This window comes from Sipha flava, unplaced genomic scaffold, assembly GCF_003268045.1.
Source record: "Sipha flava isolate LNK unplaced genomic scaffold, YSA_version1 34_pilon_pilon, whole genome shotgun sequence".
Classification (NCBI taxonomy): Eukaryota; Metazoa; Arthropoda; class Insecta; order Hemiptera; family Aphididae; genus Sipha; species Sipha flava.
This window is the reverse complement of record NW_020273045.1, coordinates 2,178,094-2,199,487: the sequence shown is the minus strand read 5'-3', so window position 1 is coordinate 2,199,487 and position 21,394 is coordinate 2,178,094. Positions and strand designations below refer to the sequence as shown.

Sequence of the window (21,394 nt, the reverse complement as noted above, 5' to 3'; positions counted from 1 at the left end):
ACTACTACTACTACTACTACTACTACTACTACTACTACTACTACTACCACCTTGTTACCGGGTAACATTTTAGAACATGTAAATATCGTGGCTTATTTAAGATAACGTATTCCAGTGTAACGTTACTGTGAAGTGTTTTCTGCTAAGAGATACGCCGTGTACACAATAATATTGCTTTCGATATCGATCGCGTACATTATTATACGAATGTGTACGTATATGTATAATGGAACATGTCAATGAGCACGTTATACGATGATCGTGGATAACGTGCGTTGTTTTTCATTCCTGTTTCGCAATAGGTTGCACAAATAATATTGTTTACGGCTTACGTGTACCGATCTTGGAGAGCAGTAACGGATCCAGGGGGGAAGATTAACCCCCCTCCCAAAAAAAAATATACTGAAAATCAATAATTTTATGGATTAAGAAAAAGATTTTTTTTTTTTTTTCAAAAATATGTGGGAAAGTATATAATTTGTATTTTTATTCATACAAGAAAATAATAGCCTTAGATTTAAATTAATGTATTAAATTACTTACTATTATCTTAATCCATTATCAATCACTGACTGCAATGTTATGAAAAATATCACAAGGAAAAACATTTTTCAATTCCCCCACCCCAAAAAAAAGAAAAAAGAAAATCCTGGATCCGCCACTGGTTGAGTGTCATTAATTAATCAAGTTCTTTCTTCTTCTTCTTTTTTAGTTTAACGGTTCTTGTAGAACCTGAGCTGCCACAAGTAATCCTCTCCACTTTTCTCTGTTTAATTTCATATCTACTGATAATTCTGATACATACCCAACATGCTCGAATGATTCCATTCTCTTAATTTTTATATAAATATTAGTATATTAGGTTTTCCATACATTTCAATAGGTCATCATTTTTTCTTCTTTCAAATATTCCTAACTCTGAGTTATATACCGGGTTAAAAATAATTTTTAGTACCTTTCTTTCGAATATTGCTAGTATGTTGTTATCACCTTTCGTTGAAGACCATGTTTCACATGCATATGCATGATTCATATGCATAATTATTGACCTCAGATAGGTTGTATAGACCAAAAATTTTGATTTTCTTGATGGTAATTTAGATTTTAGTAACTTACCATGATAACATCGGTTTCCACTAGTTATTCTTTTACTTATTTATTGGTGCATTTCATGTTTACTGTTTATGTTCACCCCCAAGTATTTGAAACTCTCCACTTTTTAAAAGGTTAAATTATTTACTTGTAAAGCGGGCTGATTTTCATTGCCCCTGGAAAGAACCATAAATATAGAATTACTCTCTTGATTTACACATAGCCCCATATTTTTACTTGCTTCCAACAATTCAGTTGTAGTTTGGGTAATTTCTTGTCTGGTGCTACCTAAAATGACTATGTCTATCTGCGTACGCTTATTTCGATTTATTTTTTAAGTATATAGCACATCAAAGTCTTGCGCGTCTTAATGGAAAAGAACACATATATGCGCGTTATACATAGACGCAAACGCATATAATATTTAATTTGTTGTGTTTTTATAACTTCTTTATAGTTTTGTTATTGTTACATATGGACAGAGCATATCGAACCTTTCTATCTAAACATATTAAATTGCACGGCGATCTAACACTATATAATGGAACAGGATTATTTTATTCCTATTACAGCCATTAAGATCGGCAAAACATGAGTCTCGTAGACTTGTGCCGATTCTGATCACGCATAAAACGTTCATTCATCCGATACCGGGTACATTTTACTGACAGTATTATAGCGCACCGTCAAACGTCGTTAAAAACAATCCGTACAAACAAACATGAACAAGAATAATATTGTCCGAGGTAAATAAACGTCCGCAGTTGATTTTCAAACCGTATTTAACTTGTATTTTGTCGGAACGATCATTTAAACGGATCATAAAACATTTATCAACGCAGAAACACTGACTAGGCTTGGAAAGCGCATTGCACATCGATGATGAACATGTCCGTGATATCGCCACTACGTTCTTCGTACCGCGAGTTTGAAAGGTTCTTTTTCGGGGTAACGCGTGTGCCACCGTTTACAATTTACCGTCGCGTCTCTAACAGTGCAATCGCACCAACATATTCGTGGTGAATATTGATTCGTATCCGTCGTGTCTCTAAAACGGAAACCTCGTGCCTGCTTTTCAATAAATCCGATTATGGTGGAACAACGAAAATTGAAAATTTGCCGTCAAACCGCAACAGGCACGCGCGATAACGCACGCACGTACGTAACTCCGCGCAGTGCGTTTTCGTTGTAAAATAAATAAACTCACGAGCATGAAATACGTATCGCATCAACCGTACGCGTTCATGACGCATATTGGCGCGTCAATTCCGTGACCTTAAAACACGAAGAAAATAAAAAAAAAAGAAATAATAAAAAAGTTAAGGAAAAGGAAAAATAATCATAATAATAAAATAACGAAAACCGGTCTTTAAACATTTCCACAGTCGATTTGGACGACGCGCGCACAGGTTGGAACACGGACAGAAGAGAATCTCTCGCGCGTATTGTACACGCGCGCACAAATAATAATGCCACGGGTATATTAGCCGGGCGATAGGGCGGTGCCCAAAGTCGGAAATATTGCGTTATTACCCGTTCACCGTTACCACCCGCTCGCGCGTGCATTTAATACTTCAGCATTCCTGCGCGCAGAGACAACCGTGTGCGTTACGTACACCCGAGTGCACGGTACTCGGATATTTCCCGCGCGCGTATTGCGTGTACGTACGTGCACGCGGTATACAATAATACACAAAAACGGTGTACGGGTATAACTCGCGGTGTCCGTTCGTGGGCGGAGGATTATCGTTATTATCGGTGCGTATGTTTTACGATACCTGGCCGATGATTACGACCTGCCGCCACCGCGGCGTTACCATTGCTCTGCTGCGATGCGCGCGCGAACTCCGTACCCGCGTTCTGTATTTCTTTTCTCTATTTTTTTCCAATCGGAATTCCAACGAATAACGCTCCTCCGGAGCCTTCCGTACGCTCCACGCGCGCGTCCTGTACGAATTATATTAATTATACTACTCACGGGAGTGTTTTAGGTGGTGGGGAGAAGTGGCGATCGCCCCCCCCCCCCCCCCCTAAAACCGTATTTAAGGAACAGATTATGCGCGTGAGATACGTATTCCGAGTTTATTTTTAATGCGGATCGTTTTATAACGAAATCAAATCACGCGTGGCTGTGAAAACCGAATCGGGCTTCTTTTGCGGGTCCACATACTTGGTGAAAAATCTAATGAGACACGAACGTAACTTTCGAAACACAGACAGGCGTTCAGAAAGAACTGCGCGGAATTCGTTTCTAAGTGGGATTAGATTAAAAAAAAAAATAAAAAAACCACAAATATTAAGGATTCACCTGATTTAAATATTACCTAACATTTTACTTGCACATTTTGAGCCTGAATTAAAGAAAACATTTTAGCCCCCCCCCCCCCCTCGTATAAGTAAGTTCAAACACGTTTCTGGAACACGAACACCTGACGACGACGCGACAACGCGCGCGCGCACATATTTTTTTATCGTCGAGGCGTACGCGACGAGAACGCGATTTACGTACGTATAAACGTCGGTACGCAGCGTGGCCGGTAAAAAACTTCAGTCGTTCGATCGCGCTGTTATACCATCACAATACGTTGTTGTTGCGTAGCGGGAAACTCTCCGGAAACGAGAAATCTCGCGATGGGACACCGTGATGGTACTATAAAAAACTGCGTTCTCCGCCCAAAAACGTTGTTGGTGACGTGAAAACATCACGAAACTTTCGATGTGAACTCAACAAATCAGTTCCGAACGCGCCTACAGCAACACGCTCTAGACTAATCGGTCCGTGATCGACGCACGTGTAGACCGTACATCGGCCCAACGTTTGGTTTGCGTTTCGTCGATAGGTGATCCTATTTAGAGTTATCGTCGTGTGACGGATACGTCGGACTATACCTGCGCGCGAAACGATGCGCGCCGTAAAAGTGCATTTCGTCAACAGGCTTGAAGAGCAAATTTTCGCATCGCCAATACGATCTAAAACGAATTTTACACCCGCCCGTGCTTACACATACGCGTTGTATTATGTCACCGCGATGCGGTAACGATCGTCGCCGTACTGTGCATACGCGCATGTGCAGTATACTTTTCACCCGGTAATTGGTTTCAAAACGAACACCACCAACAACGGTGTATACGTGATGTTTATCTGCGTAGCGTTTGATTGTTACGTACCCACCGGACGAGATCACGTGTTTCGAAACAGCACGCCGCAAAGATGGTGCCGCTGTAGAATGGTTGCACACCGATCGCAAACTTTACGACCGCGCAGCGATTATAAACGCGATTACATACATGCTTCGCTGGAAAAGGATTATTCGTCCGTAACACGAGGACGTGTGAGAATCGACGTGGATCCTCTGTCGCGCTCGTTCGGAATACGATACTGCGTACGAGTACTATATGCGTGCGCAGACCTGTGTTTCAGGGGGCGCCTACAGTATTTTTGGGCTCTATTTTAACAAAATACGTGTAAACATATCTAACGATATTGTAATGTATAAATAATTAAACGAACATCGCTTCAATTTTTCATTTCGTGTAAATTGCGGTACACTAGACGAAATTAATATGTTTTCTTTGAATCTCGTATATTTTTCTCAAACAGTTTCGATTACTCATGGTTTGTACTTTTGTAGTCGATCGTAGCTGTATTATTATCGTCAAAAAATCTTTGCACGAAAATTTGGAAAATTATATTTTATTTTCTCTAATAGAAAACATCGTTTATTTTTTATCAAATAGAATAAATTACATTTGATTTGAGCAACATCGGTTGAAAAACGGGTCCCTTACTCTTAGACTTGAACTGTAGGACCCCATTTAAAAAATATCGGAGGGAGAGGGGAGTGTTCGGTACACACATCAATAATATTATGTTGTGATATCCACAAGTGTCTTCGTATTGTATATCTAACAAGGCGTTTCTAATCACCATTTTATATCGATGCAATTTCTTCCGTCATAATATATGCGTGTTTGATACACTTGCACCGAGTGTGTATGTGTGTGTGTGTGTGTGTATGAGTAAACATCGCACAAATATTTGATCCCTCGTAAACGTATAGAAAACGGTAATTTAGTGGTAATAAATGTAATTCGAAATCTTCGTGCTAAAACAACATTATTTTTTTATATGCGAAACGTTGTAACATACATTACCATACGCATAAACATCATGTACGTATAAGATATACCTCAGGTGATTTTTTTTTTTTACCCCCCGACACATCGATACTTATTAATCGTTTCTTTTTTTCTTTGCAATAAAACGCGCGCGTGTGCTTGTACGTATGTTCATTCTCGAGACAAATTACTTACAAATGTATAAATATTATTGTACCGCGAACGGTGTACACCATTTTATTGTATGAGTAAACTCGATCGTTTTACCCACGACGTAGCTGACGTGAAAAACATCGTGCATTAAAAAGTCACCTACATGTATAATTCTCGTGACCGTACGTACAATAAACGTTTGAAAAATTTAAAAATCGATTTTTTTCACACAAATTATTATGTGAGTATATTTACGGTCCCGCTGTGTAGATAATATTGCAGTGTACTGCGATGCGTTCAGGTGCGTATACGTGGCCGCGGATTATTGCTGTCGTACGGATAGTGTATAATATAAATCCGACGTGTTTCGCGCGCGTGCCGCGCCACATAAAAAAAATATAAATTTACTATCGTCGTCGTGGTCGTAATCCGATATGATGGATGTCTAGCGACGGCAGAGGTGGAAGGGATTGAACGGGTTATGTAAAAAAAAAAAAAAAAGTAAAATTCGTCTTTTGTATGTTTTTTTTTCTGAGGTGGCATCGTGTTATTATAATATACGTACACATTACGCGCATAAACATATACGAAATACATATATGTATAATATTATGGTCACGCGGTGCACACCGTTTTCCGGGTCGGAGGTCGATAAGCGTTCGTCCGGCGTTAAGGAACGGTAAGACCGAGAGAGACTGTGAACGATAGTACTACCCGAGGGGGCACCCTGCGGGAGATGACCCGGACGGAGGCCGCCGATTTACATTTAAATTGCTTAAGAGACGGCGGGGCGCGCGCGCGCACGCGTTCGATGTATATGATACGCATATAACCCATATAAATATACATATACATATATATGTATATGCACGTATACGTTGTATGTGTGTGTGTGTGTGTATACATGTTTATAAGTGTACGTATAAATATATATTAGTATAATTTTTTTTTTTCCGCCGAGACGCGTCACGTGAAAATATGATCCATCGACGGACACACGCTTGTTATATTATATGTAGTATACATTTGTATGGATATGATATACAAGTGTGTACGTTCGTTTCGGTATTAAATGTTTTTTTCGTTTTCTATAATCGATTCGGCCGCGTTTTGATCGCGCGCATTTATAATTAAACAAATTGGTCGCGTACATTTACCTAATAACAATAATAGTAATAATAGTAATATGTAACGCGTTTATACGCTGGTCGAAAATCTAGTTACCGGTTCGAAAATATCATGTATATATATATGTACGTATATGATATGGTAACGATCTACGCGCGCGGTTGGCCGACTAAATTAATTGAAATGACGCGCGCTCACTAATTAATTAAAGGATAAAAGGATAAATAAGGAGGCGTGTCGCGTGCGCACGTATAACATTATATATTTATACGTACGTGCGTTATTTATGATTGGAATTAAAAATTATGATAACATAACGAAAAAAGGTTTCAGGAAGAAACCCGCGTTCGCGCGGAACGGGTTTCGCGTTCGCCTGTATACGTATGTAGATGTAAATGTTTGTGCGCGTATTATAGCCGTATTATAGCGGAGCACCGTGGCGTAGCAGGCGGACCCGCTTTCGCGCGTTTCCGGTCGTTTCCCGAAACCGCCGTGTCCTCAGCTTGTGCTCGAGCGTGTCGTTTACCTCGGGTTTCCATTTCATCCGCGTTTAGGGTTCGTGTGTCAGGACGGTTACGAGCGCGAATTTGGATACCGGACGGGGCGAACGAGTGCTCTATTCCGATCCGCACTCATCAAACGTGGGCATTCCACGTATTCCATGTCCACCTCGACCAGAACCGTGTTTCGGACGGGTCGTGTCAACGGAGCGCCCTGGTCCCACACGAGTCCGCCTCGTCATTCGCTCGCGCTCGTACGTCTGGAAGTCAGGAAGTTTTCGTGTGTCCGATGCGTCGAACAATACCTTTTGGTCGTGTGCGATTCGTCGCGCCGCGCCACATCCCGAAGAACGGTTTTTTTTTTTTTTTTTTTTTTACACACATATAACGCGGTGTACGACAACAGCACGGTATACGAGCAAACCGCGATATAATTACTGCGCGTCCGCCATATTCGGTCACGGTGGTGCGGCTTTCCCCCCCCTTCCCCCTCTCACCCGGAGTACGTGTGAATAATATAATACGCCCGCGTGACGTTACCGGCTGAATACAGTTATGAGCGCGCGTATTGTACCATAACCGTGTGAACCGGAAAAATAAAATGGCGGCGGTCGTGCCGAAATCATCCGCGCAAGTGAACACAATGAGAAGAAGAAAAATAAAAAAATGATCCGCGTGAGTTGCGTACGCGCGCACGGAGGCAGTCGTGTTCGGTACGCATAATGTTACGCGGACGGGGTGGTTTTCCGAGCAATTGACGCGCGCGCGCGTCAGCGCCGGGGGGCGGAATCGGATTTCACGCGATTCGTCGACTTACGGGCACGTGCGTACCGGAAACTGGAACCTTTACGAGCTCGTCGGTTTCGGTCCCATATAATACCTGGTTTCGGTCAAACCATTGGTCTTTTTTTATTTATTCATTTATTTTTTTTTTTTTTTATGTCTTCAATAGGACAAGACGTTTTTTACATCTGAAAATGAGAACGGATTACATTATCAACTTTTAACATTATCGCATAATGACAACAACGAATAAATCCTGACGATTTTTCTTCAGTCGGTTCTTGTTTACAGAGGTCTATTGAATTTTGAGTTTTGTCCAACATTATTTTTAATCCATAGTATCACATTATCGGTAGCGTTCATTTATTCTTTTCGACACGCACCGTTCGTTATCTTTTCAACACATTTTTCTACCTGTATTTTATAAAGGTTTACTATAGAGAAAAGTCTAGCTACCATGCACTGGTTGTGCGTTTACAAATTTAAAAAATTATTTCTAAATATAACCGTCTCTAAGAACGCGTCGAGTCAATTTATGTAGATCAGTTTATAGTCCGTGTACATTTCTTCATGATATTTCTCTCTCGAGTATTTCGGGCGTAGTTGATTAATTACAAGACTTCGTCCGAAACATATCGGACCGAAAACGTACTGCATCTGCAACTGTTGTATATTGTTTAATATAAAAAAAAAGAAGAACGAAGAAGTTTTAGGCATGAAATAAAGTTTCAAAAATAGATGACGAAGAAGTGCATGCATAATTGTTGAAAGAAATCAGTGTAGAAGAGTATTTTCGTATAAAAATTTCATACGAATTTCCAAAACTGATTTCGAAGATCTTCTGGAAAATGTTATAACAATAATGGTCTCTATAAATTTTTCCTTTAATGTTCTGTCACGATATTCTTTCAGTTATCAATCCAAAAGTAACAATTCGACCACTGTTATTAATTGAATAGTTTTCTTTTAGTCCCGCACCTTAGAAAAAATATAAAAAAAAAAAATAATAATAAATAACAATAATTTATAAATATACTATTTCATTTTATTCAGGTCAAGGAAACAATGAAAACAACTGTTCGATGTACTTTACTGTACATGATACAATTATATCGATACCGACTATTCGTATTGTACAAGGATATTTTCTTGCACTCTATTTAACATGTTGAACTAGACCTATCTCCATGTACACTGTTTATTGTTCAGTCTAACGAGAGTTTGTTGGTGTAGCTAGAGTTAATAAGGCATCTGTTAGAGTGATCTTGGTATTATATACACTACTTTGACTAAGCTAGAGGTATTCTACGGAAAAAAAAAATGGTTCGGTGCGCAGGTATCTTAAACATTATTATTATTATTTTCATTATTTACTCGTATAAAAATATCTTTTGATATAACTCGACAAAAAAGGAATCTGTAAAACTGTCTTAAGACATTAACAACGTACCAGCAAAATATAATCGTTCACAAAAATATTTTGGAAACCTTAAATCCATACTTATGTAAAGCACTTTTACTCTATAAAAACACATTCGATTATTGAATTCCGGTAGGATATGGCTGAACCCTTTAAACGTCCCTCGTTTAAGCATCCGATATATTATACATGATAGCGAGGAATGTATTTATTTTTTGCGATGCGCACGATAAAGTATCACGTTTGCAGCGCGCGGTAAAAATATGGGTAAAACACGGTTTTCCGTATCTCTCGGTGTACACGCCCGCTCGTGTGCATTCGTAACGAAACGTATACAGTGTTGTAACGCGGTCGGGGATGACCGGTTAAATATATGATATTCAGGGAAGGTTTTCCAGTCCTCGTGAACATATTATGCCGTAGCACGGGAGCGTAAAAACGGAAAGATCTTGATATTACAAATGAACGCGGATCGGTTCGGTTTAGTTATTATTGTTCGACGTACACATGTGTAAATATGACTTACGATACGATGGGATGTAGCTGCGTCGGAAGAACGTCGTGGCAGAAATGCCGCGACTTAATGTAAATAACATCGTAAACATGCGAATCAACGCGATGTCCGCTCGGCAATGTCCATATTACACGAGTAGACGTCAACAATGCGTAACAGTCGTTACGTTGTACCGTGCGCGCGGTACAACGCAGAGGAGGGTCTGCTGTTTGCGCGTTGGGATGTCGACCGCGTACGAGAAACACTGCGAACACCGCAGCGGGTCGCAACGCTCGAAATTCTTTTCAAACCCGAAAACGTGCGCGCGCGTGCGGGTGTGTTACGCGTTTGCGCGTACGCGCACGCGCCGCGCAGATGTTCCGTACTCGAGCGCGCGTTCGAACACGGATCGATGTTTTTCTCCGTTTTCGACCGTCGTCGACGGACGCGCGCGCGGTCGTCATAATTGTTTTCACGCCGCGCGGCCGGTTCCGCGTCCCCGGAGCGACCGCCGGGGACACACGAGCGGCGCGGAACAACCGTGACCGCAACGAGTGAACCGCCGGTGCGAATACGTGTCCGTGCACGCGTGTACAGGTGTGCGTACACGTGCCCGACAACGGGACGACCGTATAAGGGCAAACGTACGCGGCGGAACATTTTATTGCCGTTTCGTCGGCGGGCCGAGAAGTTCGTAACCTCCCCGCCCCACCCAACCCCCCCCGCCCCCTAACCCCGGACTGGTCCCCCCCGTATTTTTTTTTTTTTTTTTTTGTAACGCGTTGCACCGCCGTCCGGTGTTCGCGCTCGCGCACGTATATCCGTACGTGTACACGAGCTTTACAACGTGACGTCGTTTGGCGCGCACGGGGCGACAACGGCCTTATTGTTCGCGGGCGCGGGTGAAAGCGCGACCGACACTCCGCCCCGAACGGCGCGACCGTCCGCGCGTTGCTCGTTGCGCGCGCAAACTTTCTACGCGTCTCCGGTTCGCGCCGGTTCACGGGTATAAAAACGGTACCGGCGACGCGCGCAGCGCGTTTAAGGCTCGGTCGAACAGAACGCGGGCCGCCGCCCGCCGCGCGATCTGCGGCGTCGAACAACGCGCGGGCGATCTCGCGCGTTCCACCGTTCGTGTTGTACACGTTCGTTACACCGTTTTTCGTTCTGGTACAAACTTTTAACCGTACGATGACGACTGTCTAATTTGAAACTGTGAAAAATGACATCCGGTAGCAGTTCGTTACAGGCGATACCGGGCACGTACCAGGCGGTATCATTCCGTTTCTCTGCTTTTGTCGCAATGTTTTTGCACTCGCAACCACTGGTATCGTATAAACATGGACAGTTATGTACGAGATCGATTAATTTTTCAGTCTCATCTGCCATATTATATAACATTAATAATAATATTATAATTAATAAAATAAATAAACGAATAATTTTAAATTGAAATATTAAATATTAAAAATTTAAAACTTACAATTAAACAAATTGTGTATAATATTATAATCAAATAACTTTTGACCGCCGCGATCACTGTAAATTATTACGACTAGACCGCTGCCCGCTGCCGTCGACAGCAGTCCGCCGCGGTAGCCCGCGCTATTTTTAACCACGATGACGCGATCAAAGATAATACAGTGCCCGCGTTCTGTTTGACCGAGCCTTTACGAGGACCCGTTCTGTTCGGGTTCCGTTCGGACGTTTAAACGAACGTTTTCCCGCGCGCGATTTTAAACTCCGACGTGTCACGATATGCGCCCAAGCATTCATATGTTTTTACGAAGAATCGAACGTACAATCAAATAACCATAACGATCGGTACGCGTTAAACATAAGAACACGTCATAAGTACTAAAGATAAAATATGACACACACACACACACACGTATGTGTTTACTAACGCGCGCGCGCACAGGCGACGTTAAATATAAGGAGCGAAATTTTCGAACGCGAAGGAGACGCGTTCCAGTTGTCCTTTTGTATAGACGGTCAAAGGCGAGTGTAAAAGACTACGGAGATCGTCTATGCAGAAAGATGTAATTAATTGTAAAACGTTCAGTAAAAGTTTAAAAAATGTGTAATTAATGTGTGTGTAAGTAATTTAAATAAAATTAATACAAATGAGTTAGAAAAGTATGTTATTGTCATTTTAAAATATAAATTGGTCACCTTATTCCATACCTGAAGAGTCAACTACGGTTGTCAAGAAGCAGACCGACACAATCATCGGATAGGAAATATTAAACATTTTTTAATATAATAAGTAATGATTTAAAAAGACAGATAAATACTTCGCTCATAAATTAATACGTTAATACTTCAATTTTTAAATCATTACAGACGTGTGCGGCTCGTACGATATTTACAGCTGCGCGTACACGTAAACATCGATGTTTATTAGGTTTTCGTCGCGCAAGCACGACAACGGGTAGTTGTTTGCGGTACAAGGCCGTAACACTCGATAACACCTCGGTGAACCGTTCGTTGATCGCTGCAGAACTCGAGACGTTATTTCGCGGCCAAACGACGACCGAACCTTTACGCGCGTTTTCTATGCCGTTCCGTACGCGTTGGGCGTATTCGAGTTGAGGCCCTGGCGGGGGGGGGGGGAGGACGAAACTGATTTTTCTTCGGTACAAACTTAAGAATAATTTACGGTTCATCATCACCTACAGCTCGCGCAATAACGATAACATATTTTTGGGCTAGTAATTTATATTCTTAATCGTATATACATTACATTTTTTGAATAAATCAACGTATTATATTCAAAAAAAAATAAAAAAAAATACGAGCCATGGGGGGAACGAATGCCCCCTTCATCTGTACGTGTAGGGCGAATTAACGATTGCCATTCGAACGACCGCGCGCAGAGATGACGTGAACTTAACCGTATCGTACGGCGATTAGCGAATCCTCGATTTCCTCGAATCCTACGCGATTAGAATGTTTCCGCGGCAGCCGTGTCCACGGTGTTTCATTTTTTTTTTTTTTTCACCCGTCAGCAATGTCGGAACGATTATCGATGTCGATGATATAATAATCCGTATAATCCGTATAACTGCGCAACTGCATCGGCGGCGGACGGTGTGGCGCAACAATATTAACGACGTGAAACGTGTGAACCTATTTTGAGCCCACGATAATATTATCATTATTATCATCATCATCGCATGGCGGTGACGGTGACCGAAGACGGGGATGATTTACGTGTTTACGTATTATGCGCTGTAACGTTATTATCCACGACGAGAAATTAATTCTATTAAGCTTGGCCGATTCACGCGGGCTTAATGATACGTTAGTGGTACGCGGACGAGAGCCCGTACAGAAATGCATGTATGGAAGTGTAACGTGACCACGGTGCAGGTAATAGCGCACCGGTCGTCCTTCCCTTGCCCCGGGCCCGATCGCTAGCCAACACTTATCGCGGGGAACGATTTTCGAAAAAATCTACGCATACGACACGACGCGTGTTACTGAGCGATTGGACGGGGAACGACACTAAACGTGTAAAAGTGTACGATTCACGCGCACGCATTACACGTGTTCAAACGTTGTAAGTTGTAACATAACTAATGTTACGCATATGAAATATTATATGTTGTGCGTAAACGAATAAATCGGGTATACGATTACGGATCGCGTAGAACGTTATACTATACACTCCAGAGATTTTAACGGTCGTGATTTTTTTTTTTTTTTTTTTTTTTAATAAAACCGTAATACATTATATTACTAGTGCAGGTGTACTTATAACGCATTGTACGGCAAGTGATAGAAGTGTAGCCGACGATTTTTCGGTTAATTCGTCTTATTGCCCAGCACACGTACACAGCATTCTTTTAAAACACTTCATCACTTCGAAGATTATACACGTGTTTTGTATAATTTGGCAAATACGTCGAGAGATAATAATAAGAAATGTACCTACGATTCATTACGCCCGTCCGCGTGTATTCATTCTCGGTTCTCGTGAAAGTCGCAGAAAATCTGTTTTTTTTTTTTTTTTTACAAATAACACAGTGGGTCAGGATATTTCATACCGTATTGTTAATTGTTATGTATCTATATCGAAATGTAATTTATAATAATAATACTTTGCGTACCTTTGTCCGACCCGTTACCGAATGTATCGTGCGATGATTTCAATGCTACATCTCTAAGTATATCATTAAAAATGTGAACTTTGGCTTTACGTACGGAAGAGTATCCGTCGCTTTGCGCAGCGAAATTGTTCATGTGGGTTGTAAAATTTACGAGTGCTCGAATGAAAAGTATAGTAAAATTAACATCAAATTGGTGTATCAATTTACATTCATTGTTCTACGAGTCGTGATCGAATTATTATTGAATTCGCGTAGGTGGAATAGCCAAAGGTGCGTATATTAATCGTCTATTATATTATACTATTAGCTTCAAATCGATATTCGACTCGGCCAATTGAGCGTGTGGTCTATTTGTACAATCAGGAAGTACTTAATTGCAGTAAAAAAATAAAAATATTCGGGATTAGATAAATTACACGTAAAATTTATAAAACTATCAATCCAATAAATGTTATTATAGATGAAACCACTTTATACGTAAAAAAAAAAAAAAATAAATAAATAAACATATATAAAATAACTATACGTATGTGATATTTCGATTAAACTCGGAAAATACTCGTTGAAATATCTACTGTTTTAATTCAAAAATCAAAAAATATATTTAAACGTCAGTTCCGATGTATTGACATTTGAATATATTAAAAGATTATATGTACACGCGTGGCGTGATGTTAACACATTCGATATTTTGATCTCGCTAAACGTTATTTAAAAACGTTTAGTCATTCGTATCAGATAGAATAAATTATCAATTAAATTCAATAGTCGTTCGGTCGTACGATCGTCGAAATTAAGAACGTTCATAATTGATCCGAGTTAAGAAACCAAATATTATTACCTGATACGAGACGAGTATTTATACAGTCAATGACTGTGGAATGAGTCTGTCCATTCGATTCGAACGCTCGGCTGACCGTATAATGTAGTGCATTGAGATTGTGCGACCACAGCGATTCGTGTTGACAGGTCAATCTACTGAGATTCAATTTTCACGAAGTTTTTATTAATCTTATTTAAGAAACGTTACGACCACTTATAGTATTACGTATGCGTACGGTAATATCTCGCATTTCACGGTACGATCATTTTATATGCCATATTATTCATCGGTTTGATTAGTTATGAAAAATAAAATAAAATAGTTGTAAAACAGTTTTGCCGATAACTGCTTAATTTACGTCTTTTTTTTTTTTTGGTAAGGTGTATCCGGCAATGACGATAACAATAGATAAAAACAACTGTATAGCCACACGTTTTAATTTTATAAACAATTTGTACTTTTCACGCGTGTCGCATCATCGTGACCGGTGCATCGAATTGTGCATGCGCATTATGCGCTAGTATATATGATCGCTTTGATGGAAAACAGTTGTCATCCATTGTCGTTCGAATCGATTATTTTTTTTTTTTTTTTTTTTTTTGGTGTTGTTTTCGCAAGTGTTTTACGCTTTCGGCATACGAAATAATATCCGATGCGTGCGATCTTTGCTGCGGTATACCAGGTGACGGTGAGGGAAACAAGATGGACCGAGTCCGTAGTACAGTCGTCGTGTGGATGTCTTGTTACTAACGAGAAACCTGACAAATGTCGCACGCGGCACACGCACTCGGCCGATTACGACGGGGGGTCGTGCCGCGATCGGATCTCGACGATTATCGTCGACGACGATGACGTGCGATGTATATCAATACCGTTTCGACCGATTGGGAACGTGCCGAAGTCGACAGAGGGTGAACGATTCGAACAGGAAGAGTATACATATGCGTATGCGTGTATGTGTGTGTATCATGTTTGTACGAAATAGTCAACACTGAATAGTAATAATAAAGAGTGAACGGCAAATCCCCGTAAGGCAAAGGGGTTCGAATGATGGTCGCTCGTGGTGTTGGCGAGCGGGGGAAATTAGAACTCGCCCTCCCGAGGGAGTTATTACGCGAGTATACACGCACGCATGTACATCCTTCTAGGTAAAATATTTTTTTTTTTTTCTGGTTTACAAGGCCTTTCGCCGCTTTTACCACGTCCTCTGACAGCTTCCGATCATCCGTATCCTCAGTTGTTGTCGTTCCCAAGCTTTCCAGATCTTTGTTTAAGTACAATATACCTATGTGTACTCGAAGCGTATCATTATTCGTACGTGAGCGGTTCTGAAAAGTTAAACGCAGATGAATTACTGTGGAAATACGTGCACGAACAGCGTACGTATTTTATAATAGGCGCACGCGGCGGCGGCGTATTGCGTAACACACGAGTAACGTATACGGCGTGCTTATCGGGTGATATATGAAAAAAGGTCAATAACTATAAAACACGTATTCAACATTCAGTGGCGGATCCAAGGGGATCCCCCCCAAAATCAAGAAAAATATACACTGAAAATCAAATAATTTTATGAATTAAGAAAAAGATTTTTTTTTTTTTTTCAAAGTATGAGGGAAAGTATATAATTCGTATTTTTATTCATACATAAAAATAGTAGTCTTAGATTTAACGACTAATGTATTATATTATTCACTATTATCTTAATTCATTATCAATCACAAACAGCAATGTTATAAAAAATATCACAAGGGAAAACATTTTTGAACCCCCCCCCCCCTCCAAAAGAAAATCTTGTATCCGCCACTGACAACATTAATATTACGATCCCTACGATCGGTTCTTCTGCGGACGAGTCGACGAAAATTCTCGTCGGGTCTAATCACAGTTGAGATACGCATTTAGCCTAATAGTCCGTGTTTAGTGACCGATTTACTGTTTATGAAACGTCGTACGCATGCGCACGTGCGTGCATTTATTTTTGAATTTCTTCAGGCCTGCAGTTCTTCGGTATCGGATGGAATTAAAATTGCTCGCGTCGTTGCTGCGAGTACCTATAAGGATAAACGGTTCGGTATGTCGTCTCGTCTCGCCTTAACTAATTAACGCGTAATGGTGTGTGTGTGATCGACTGCGGAAACATTGTAAAAGCATTTACGCGTATTGTATACGACGCGATTTCATACAAAAGAACTTTCTTTCTTCGCGCGACCGTTAAATAACAACGCGACATTATACCGCTTTGAACCGAGTCGACCTGCAGCGTTTTGTCTGGAAAAAAGAAAGAAAAAAACACTTTCGTCGTCCCGTGAGTCGAGTTACGATGTACAATGTTCGTCGTGGACCGAGAACATCTGGAATCAATCGACATTTCTTACGCGCGGAAAGACAATAGTTAAAATAGTCGTTTGCGAAATGCGACGCGTGCGTGTTCTTTGTCGCGCTACGGTAATTGATTTTCACGTCGGTGTAAATTATCCGTCGCGTAGGCGGTATATCTGTACGCAGTGGCGCCGAAAACGTATGGCGAGCGGGGTAAATACCTCAGAACTTGTTTAGGTGGTGGGTGAGTGGTTAGACGTAATGAGTGTTAGATGTATTATTGTACGGTAAAATATCCCATAGTATTATTATGTAATGACTAGATGTGTAGAAAGTACTCGTAGCTCACAGGTATACAATACTTGCTATTTATGATTTTTCGATGAGTAGATGGGTACCCATGAGTAGGGTTTACCCCAGTGATATAAAAAAAGTTCGACACCGCTGCCCGTACGGAAAATAATAAGAAGGAAAAATTAAAAAAAAAAAAAAAAAAAAAAAACCAATTCTTAAGTTCCGACTAGAATTCGTCTCCAGGCGCCCAAAAATAAGACTCGTAAAACGTCACCGTTTAAATTGTGTACATAACGTTTCGTTTTCGAATCGGTATGCGCGCGCGTATTCCAAAGAGCAAATCCTCTTCGAAGTTTTTTTTCATTGCTCTACACCATCATGATGCAACAAATAATACTTGTACGTTTCAAGTGTACTCAAACGTCAAACGTTCTAATCATCGACGGAATTTTCCACACTTGACCTCTATGTTTCTGAAGATTCGAATCGTTACGTAAGCTAAAAATTAAAATACCGTGTATTTGTACACACAAGAAATACACCTTCGATATTAAAACGGTGTACGAGAAATACCGAATGCGACGCGTACGGCGAGTACAAAGAATACATAATGTATTATCCGTATGTGCGTATATATATATATATATAATTACTAAACGTTTTGGTGCAATTTATAACAGTTCATTATTCATTCAAACTTATTGCTGAATCATAATTACAAACCATTTATATTGTCACATCGAACGTTTTATATACACGCATTATAGTTTTCGTCGAAACGTTCCCGACGAATAATAAGAATTGCCGCGTTTCGTTTTGCAGCTAGGTTATGTTGCTGCGCGCGCGCCATCATTCGAAAACATTAATAATCCCAACAACCCCATTGTTGACACGTTTCCGTTTTCCCGTGTACATATTATACATATTATCGTGCGGTCAATCGAAACGAATTCGATAAAAAATCATGAACTTCGTACGCTTACTGTCAGAAGAACAAGATTTACTCGTTGCGTTCGTAACGTTTCGGAACGATAAATTCGATCGTAAAATATTGCGACACAATAATAATCATAATCACTGGCGTAAAATAATATGTTATTGAACGATCGCGTGTACAGGAAACATCGTATTGATAATGAAGCTGTAAACGCGGTAAAAAAAATCGTTGGCTGTAAAACGGTCGTAATAAATACCGCACAAGAACAACATGCGAAGTGACAAACGTTCCAACGCATGCGGTACGGGTATGCGATGTTATGTGCTTGGCCCCGAAGAGAAAACACAGTTTTAAAAGCTAATATTTTTTACAGCCGTCAACGCAAAGTCCAACCTTGTATCTATCTGTCGGGAAAAAAATTATTAATTTATTATTTTAAATCATGTGAAAATAATATCGCTGTTGAATGGTGTATACACACTTGCACACGTGTATACAAACAAGTGTGACGTTGTCGTAAATAATTTATTTTTATTTATTTGCATTGACTTAGACTTTTTTTTTTATTTTTTTCAGCGTTCAAACGACACGAGTGTCTGCACCACCATTGCCTACCGACGCCTAGTTACGGATTTTCAAAGGTAAGAGCAAATCACAACAATTAAAAAATTGCATCTTTATTTTACCGCCGATAAGAGTTTTAAAATATTATAATAGTTATTCGTTACTCTGTAGTCCACATGATTTCCATAAGAAAAAAAACACGTCCCATCAACTTATTGCGGTGTCGTAATGATATTGTTATGCATTGCTTGTAACGCGAAACGGGTTCGAATAAAATAATGATAACCGAATATAAATAAATAAATCACCATTCACTCCTTCAAAATGTTTAACATTGAAGATGTAGAACTGATCGTTCCCAGACGATGATAGATTTTGATTTAGTTTTCAAGTAGACGTATGATTTCATTTTCATTGATCCTATTATTTGATTGGAATCCTACGCTAAAAGCATTTAGAAGTATCTCACGGTAGTGTTTCACACTGAGGTAGCGATTTGGAATAACGAATTTTCGATCGAACTCTCCGCAGACATGTCATGCAGATATCATTCGTACACCGGCTTTCGTTCGGAATCGTTTTTTCGGTCGTCATAATTTATTTATCAAAAGCATTTTTCGAACAGACAAAAAAAAATAAATCATTCAACCGTTTTCGAACCGATTGGAGGCTTCTCGTTTTATCATGAGTTATTATTATAAAATCATCGTTTTATTATTGTTCTCGTTTATTACGAGTACAACAGTTTTTGATTTCCCGTGCACGAACACTATTCATTGCTCGTGTGTACGACGCACCGCTAACCTATCTACTTTCAATCGGATCCAAGCGCAAGTTTCCTTAACCCGAAAAAACGTCTACGCCTCGAATATTTGTACCGTCCGCCCCAGATTCCTGCAGACGTACGGTCATAGTATACGTGTGCGGTGTACGTATACAGTCGATGTACGTAACGTTGAAAACAAAATAATACGCGTGCACGCGTATACTTTGCGTGTTCGGGCCGCATGTAAGCCCCGCCACAAGTACCTTTTTTTACCGTCACCGAAAAAAATCGGGTAAAATTGAGTTCGTGCACACTCCGCCATCGAAGAAAATCAAGTAGTATTATAAACATGATACATTATTAAAAAAAAAAAATTTATAATATAATATAATATCGTTTAAATTGTAGTAAAAAAATCATAATAAATAATCGTTATACTTAATGGTCCGAAAATATGTAATTATGTCATGTATGTAAACCGAATACAATTCGTAAATATCACTCCATCGGTGTACCTATTTGTAGCGTCCTGTAACGCTTTTCTTTTTTTTTTTTTATCGAATTTTTTAACTTTGTTTGAAATCCGATTAGAACTTAACTAATAATATGAACATTCCGTTGAATTTCATAAAATTAATTTCTCGGCGATGACTACGAACGTGTAACGTGGCCGGGGACGACCAGTTAAATATATGATTTTCAGGAAAAGTTTTCCGGTCCTTTGGAATACATTTAACCGTATTTCGGGAGCATAAAAGAAACGGATTTTAATGTTGCGAATAAACGTAGATCGGTTCAAATAATTATTGAGATTTAATACATACATATACGTGAAACAACTTACGAGTATCGGAGTGCAGCTGATGGACGTGGCGTCCGAACTTCCGCGACTTACATATTTTGCATCGCCGTTGGTTTTACAATTGTTATATATATGCCATAGTTGGCACGTAATGTTTAATCAACAATATCCATATTATATGAGTAGACATTAATTATACGTAACAATCGTTACAAAAGGATTCACGGGAAAATACAAAGAAAAAAAACACTGGCGCGGTTTACGTTAGGACCTTTTATAAGTTTTTCGTATTCATACCGATACTCCGGCGGAGTTAAAAATCGCTCGCGCGTCCGTATTCCGCGCGGTTTGCGCGGTATAGGTGCACGCGGGCAAACGCGAGCAACCGCATCGCGATACGGTTTTCGACACCGTTGAACGCATACATCGTACGCCGGGGTGGTCCAACATTTTGTGGTTCGCGAGCCGATTTACACTTTCTTAAACGCACCGGGGGGCCGCAGGAAGAAGAAGAAAAAAATCATATCTCGTCTGTTTATATTTCATCTTATGATTTTATATTACGCGCACATTATTATACGTTATTGACGCTGGCGACTGTGAACGGAATTCACGCGCCGTCCATGGCGTCTCATCGCGGGAACTCCCGTCGCATTCCTACGTTTTCTAGCGTAAACGCCATAAACTATAAATATAAAACGTAAGACGATCATATCGATCACGCGTTTTCGTTAAAATATTGCGCTGTGACTTTGATTTTTATTTAATAAAACAAATAATCGGTTTAACCGTGGGGAGGAGTAAAAAAAAAAAAAAAGGCATCAAGGGCCGCGGGTTGGACCACCCTGTCGTACGCGCCGTGAACACCGGTAGTTTGCGATTGTGCATGCAGTCAGGTGACATATCGGTAAATCGGTTAAGTATTATACGGCTCGCGCGCGCGCGCTTACGTGTCCATATATTCGTAGTGGGTGTGCGTGTCCTACAAACACACCGCGCGGTTGCCCGGACACTTTCTCATGACCTCGCGCGCGCGTGTTTACGTTTACGGTATATCCATTATGTATAACGTGTGTGTGTGTG

General features: G+C 40.3%; 1 protein-coding gene across 1 annotated transcript in view; it reads left to right on the top strand.

Moving 5' to 3' along the window:
- LOC112687493 (neuronal PAS domain-containing protein 4) overlaps positions 1 to 21,394 on the top strand; it is a gene marked incomplete at its 3' end in the record, with an annotated part of 132,342 nt that overhangs the window by 54,697 nt on the left and 56,251 nt on the right. Inside the window, 1 exon segment of the mRNA XM_025560224.1 lies at positions 18,756 to 18,820. Coding sequence (XP_025416009.1) covers positions 18,756 to 18,820 — 65 coding nt within the window.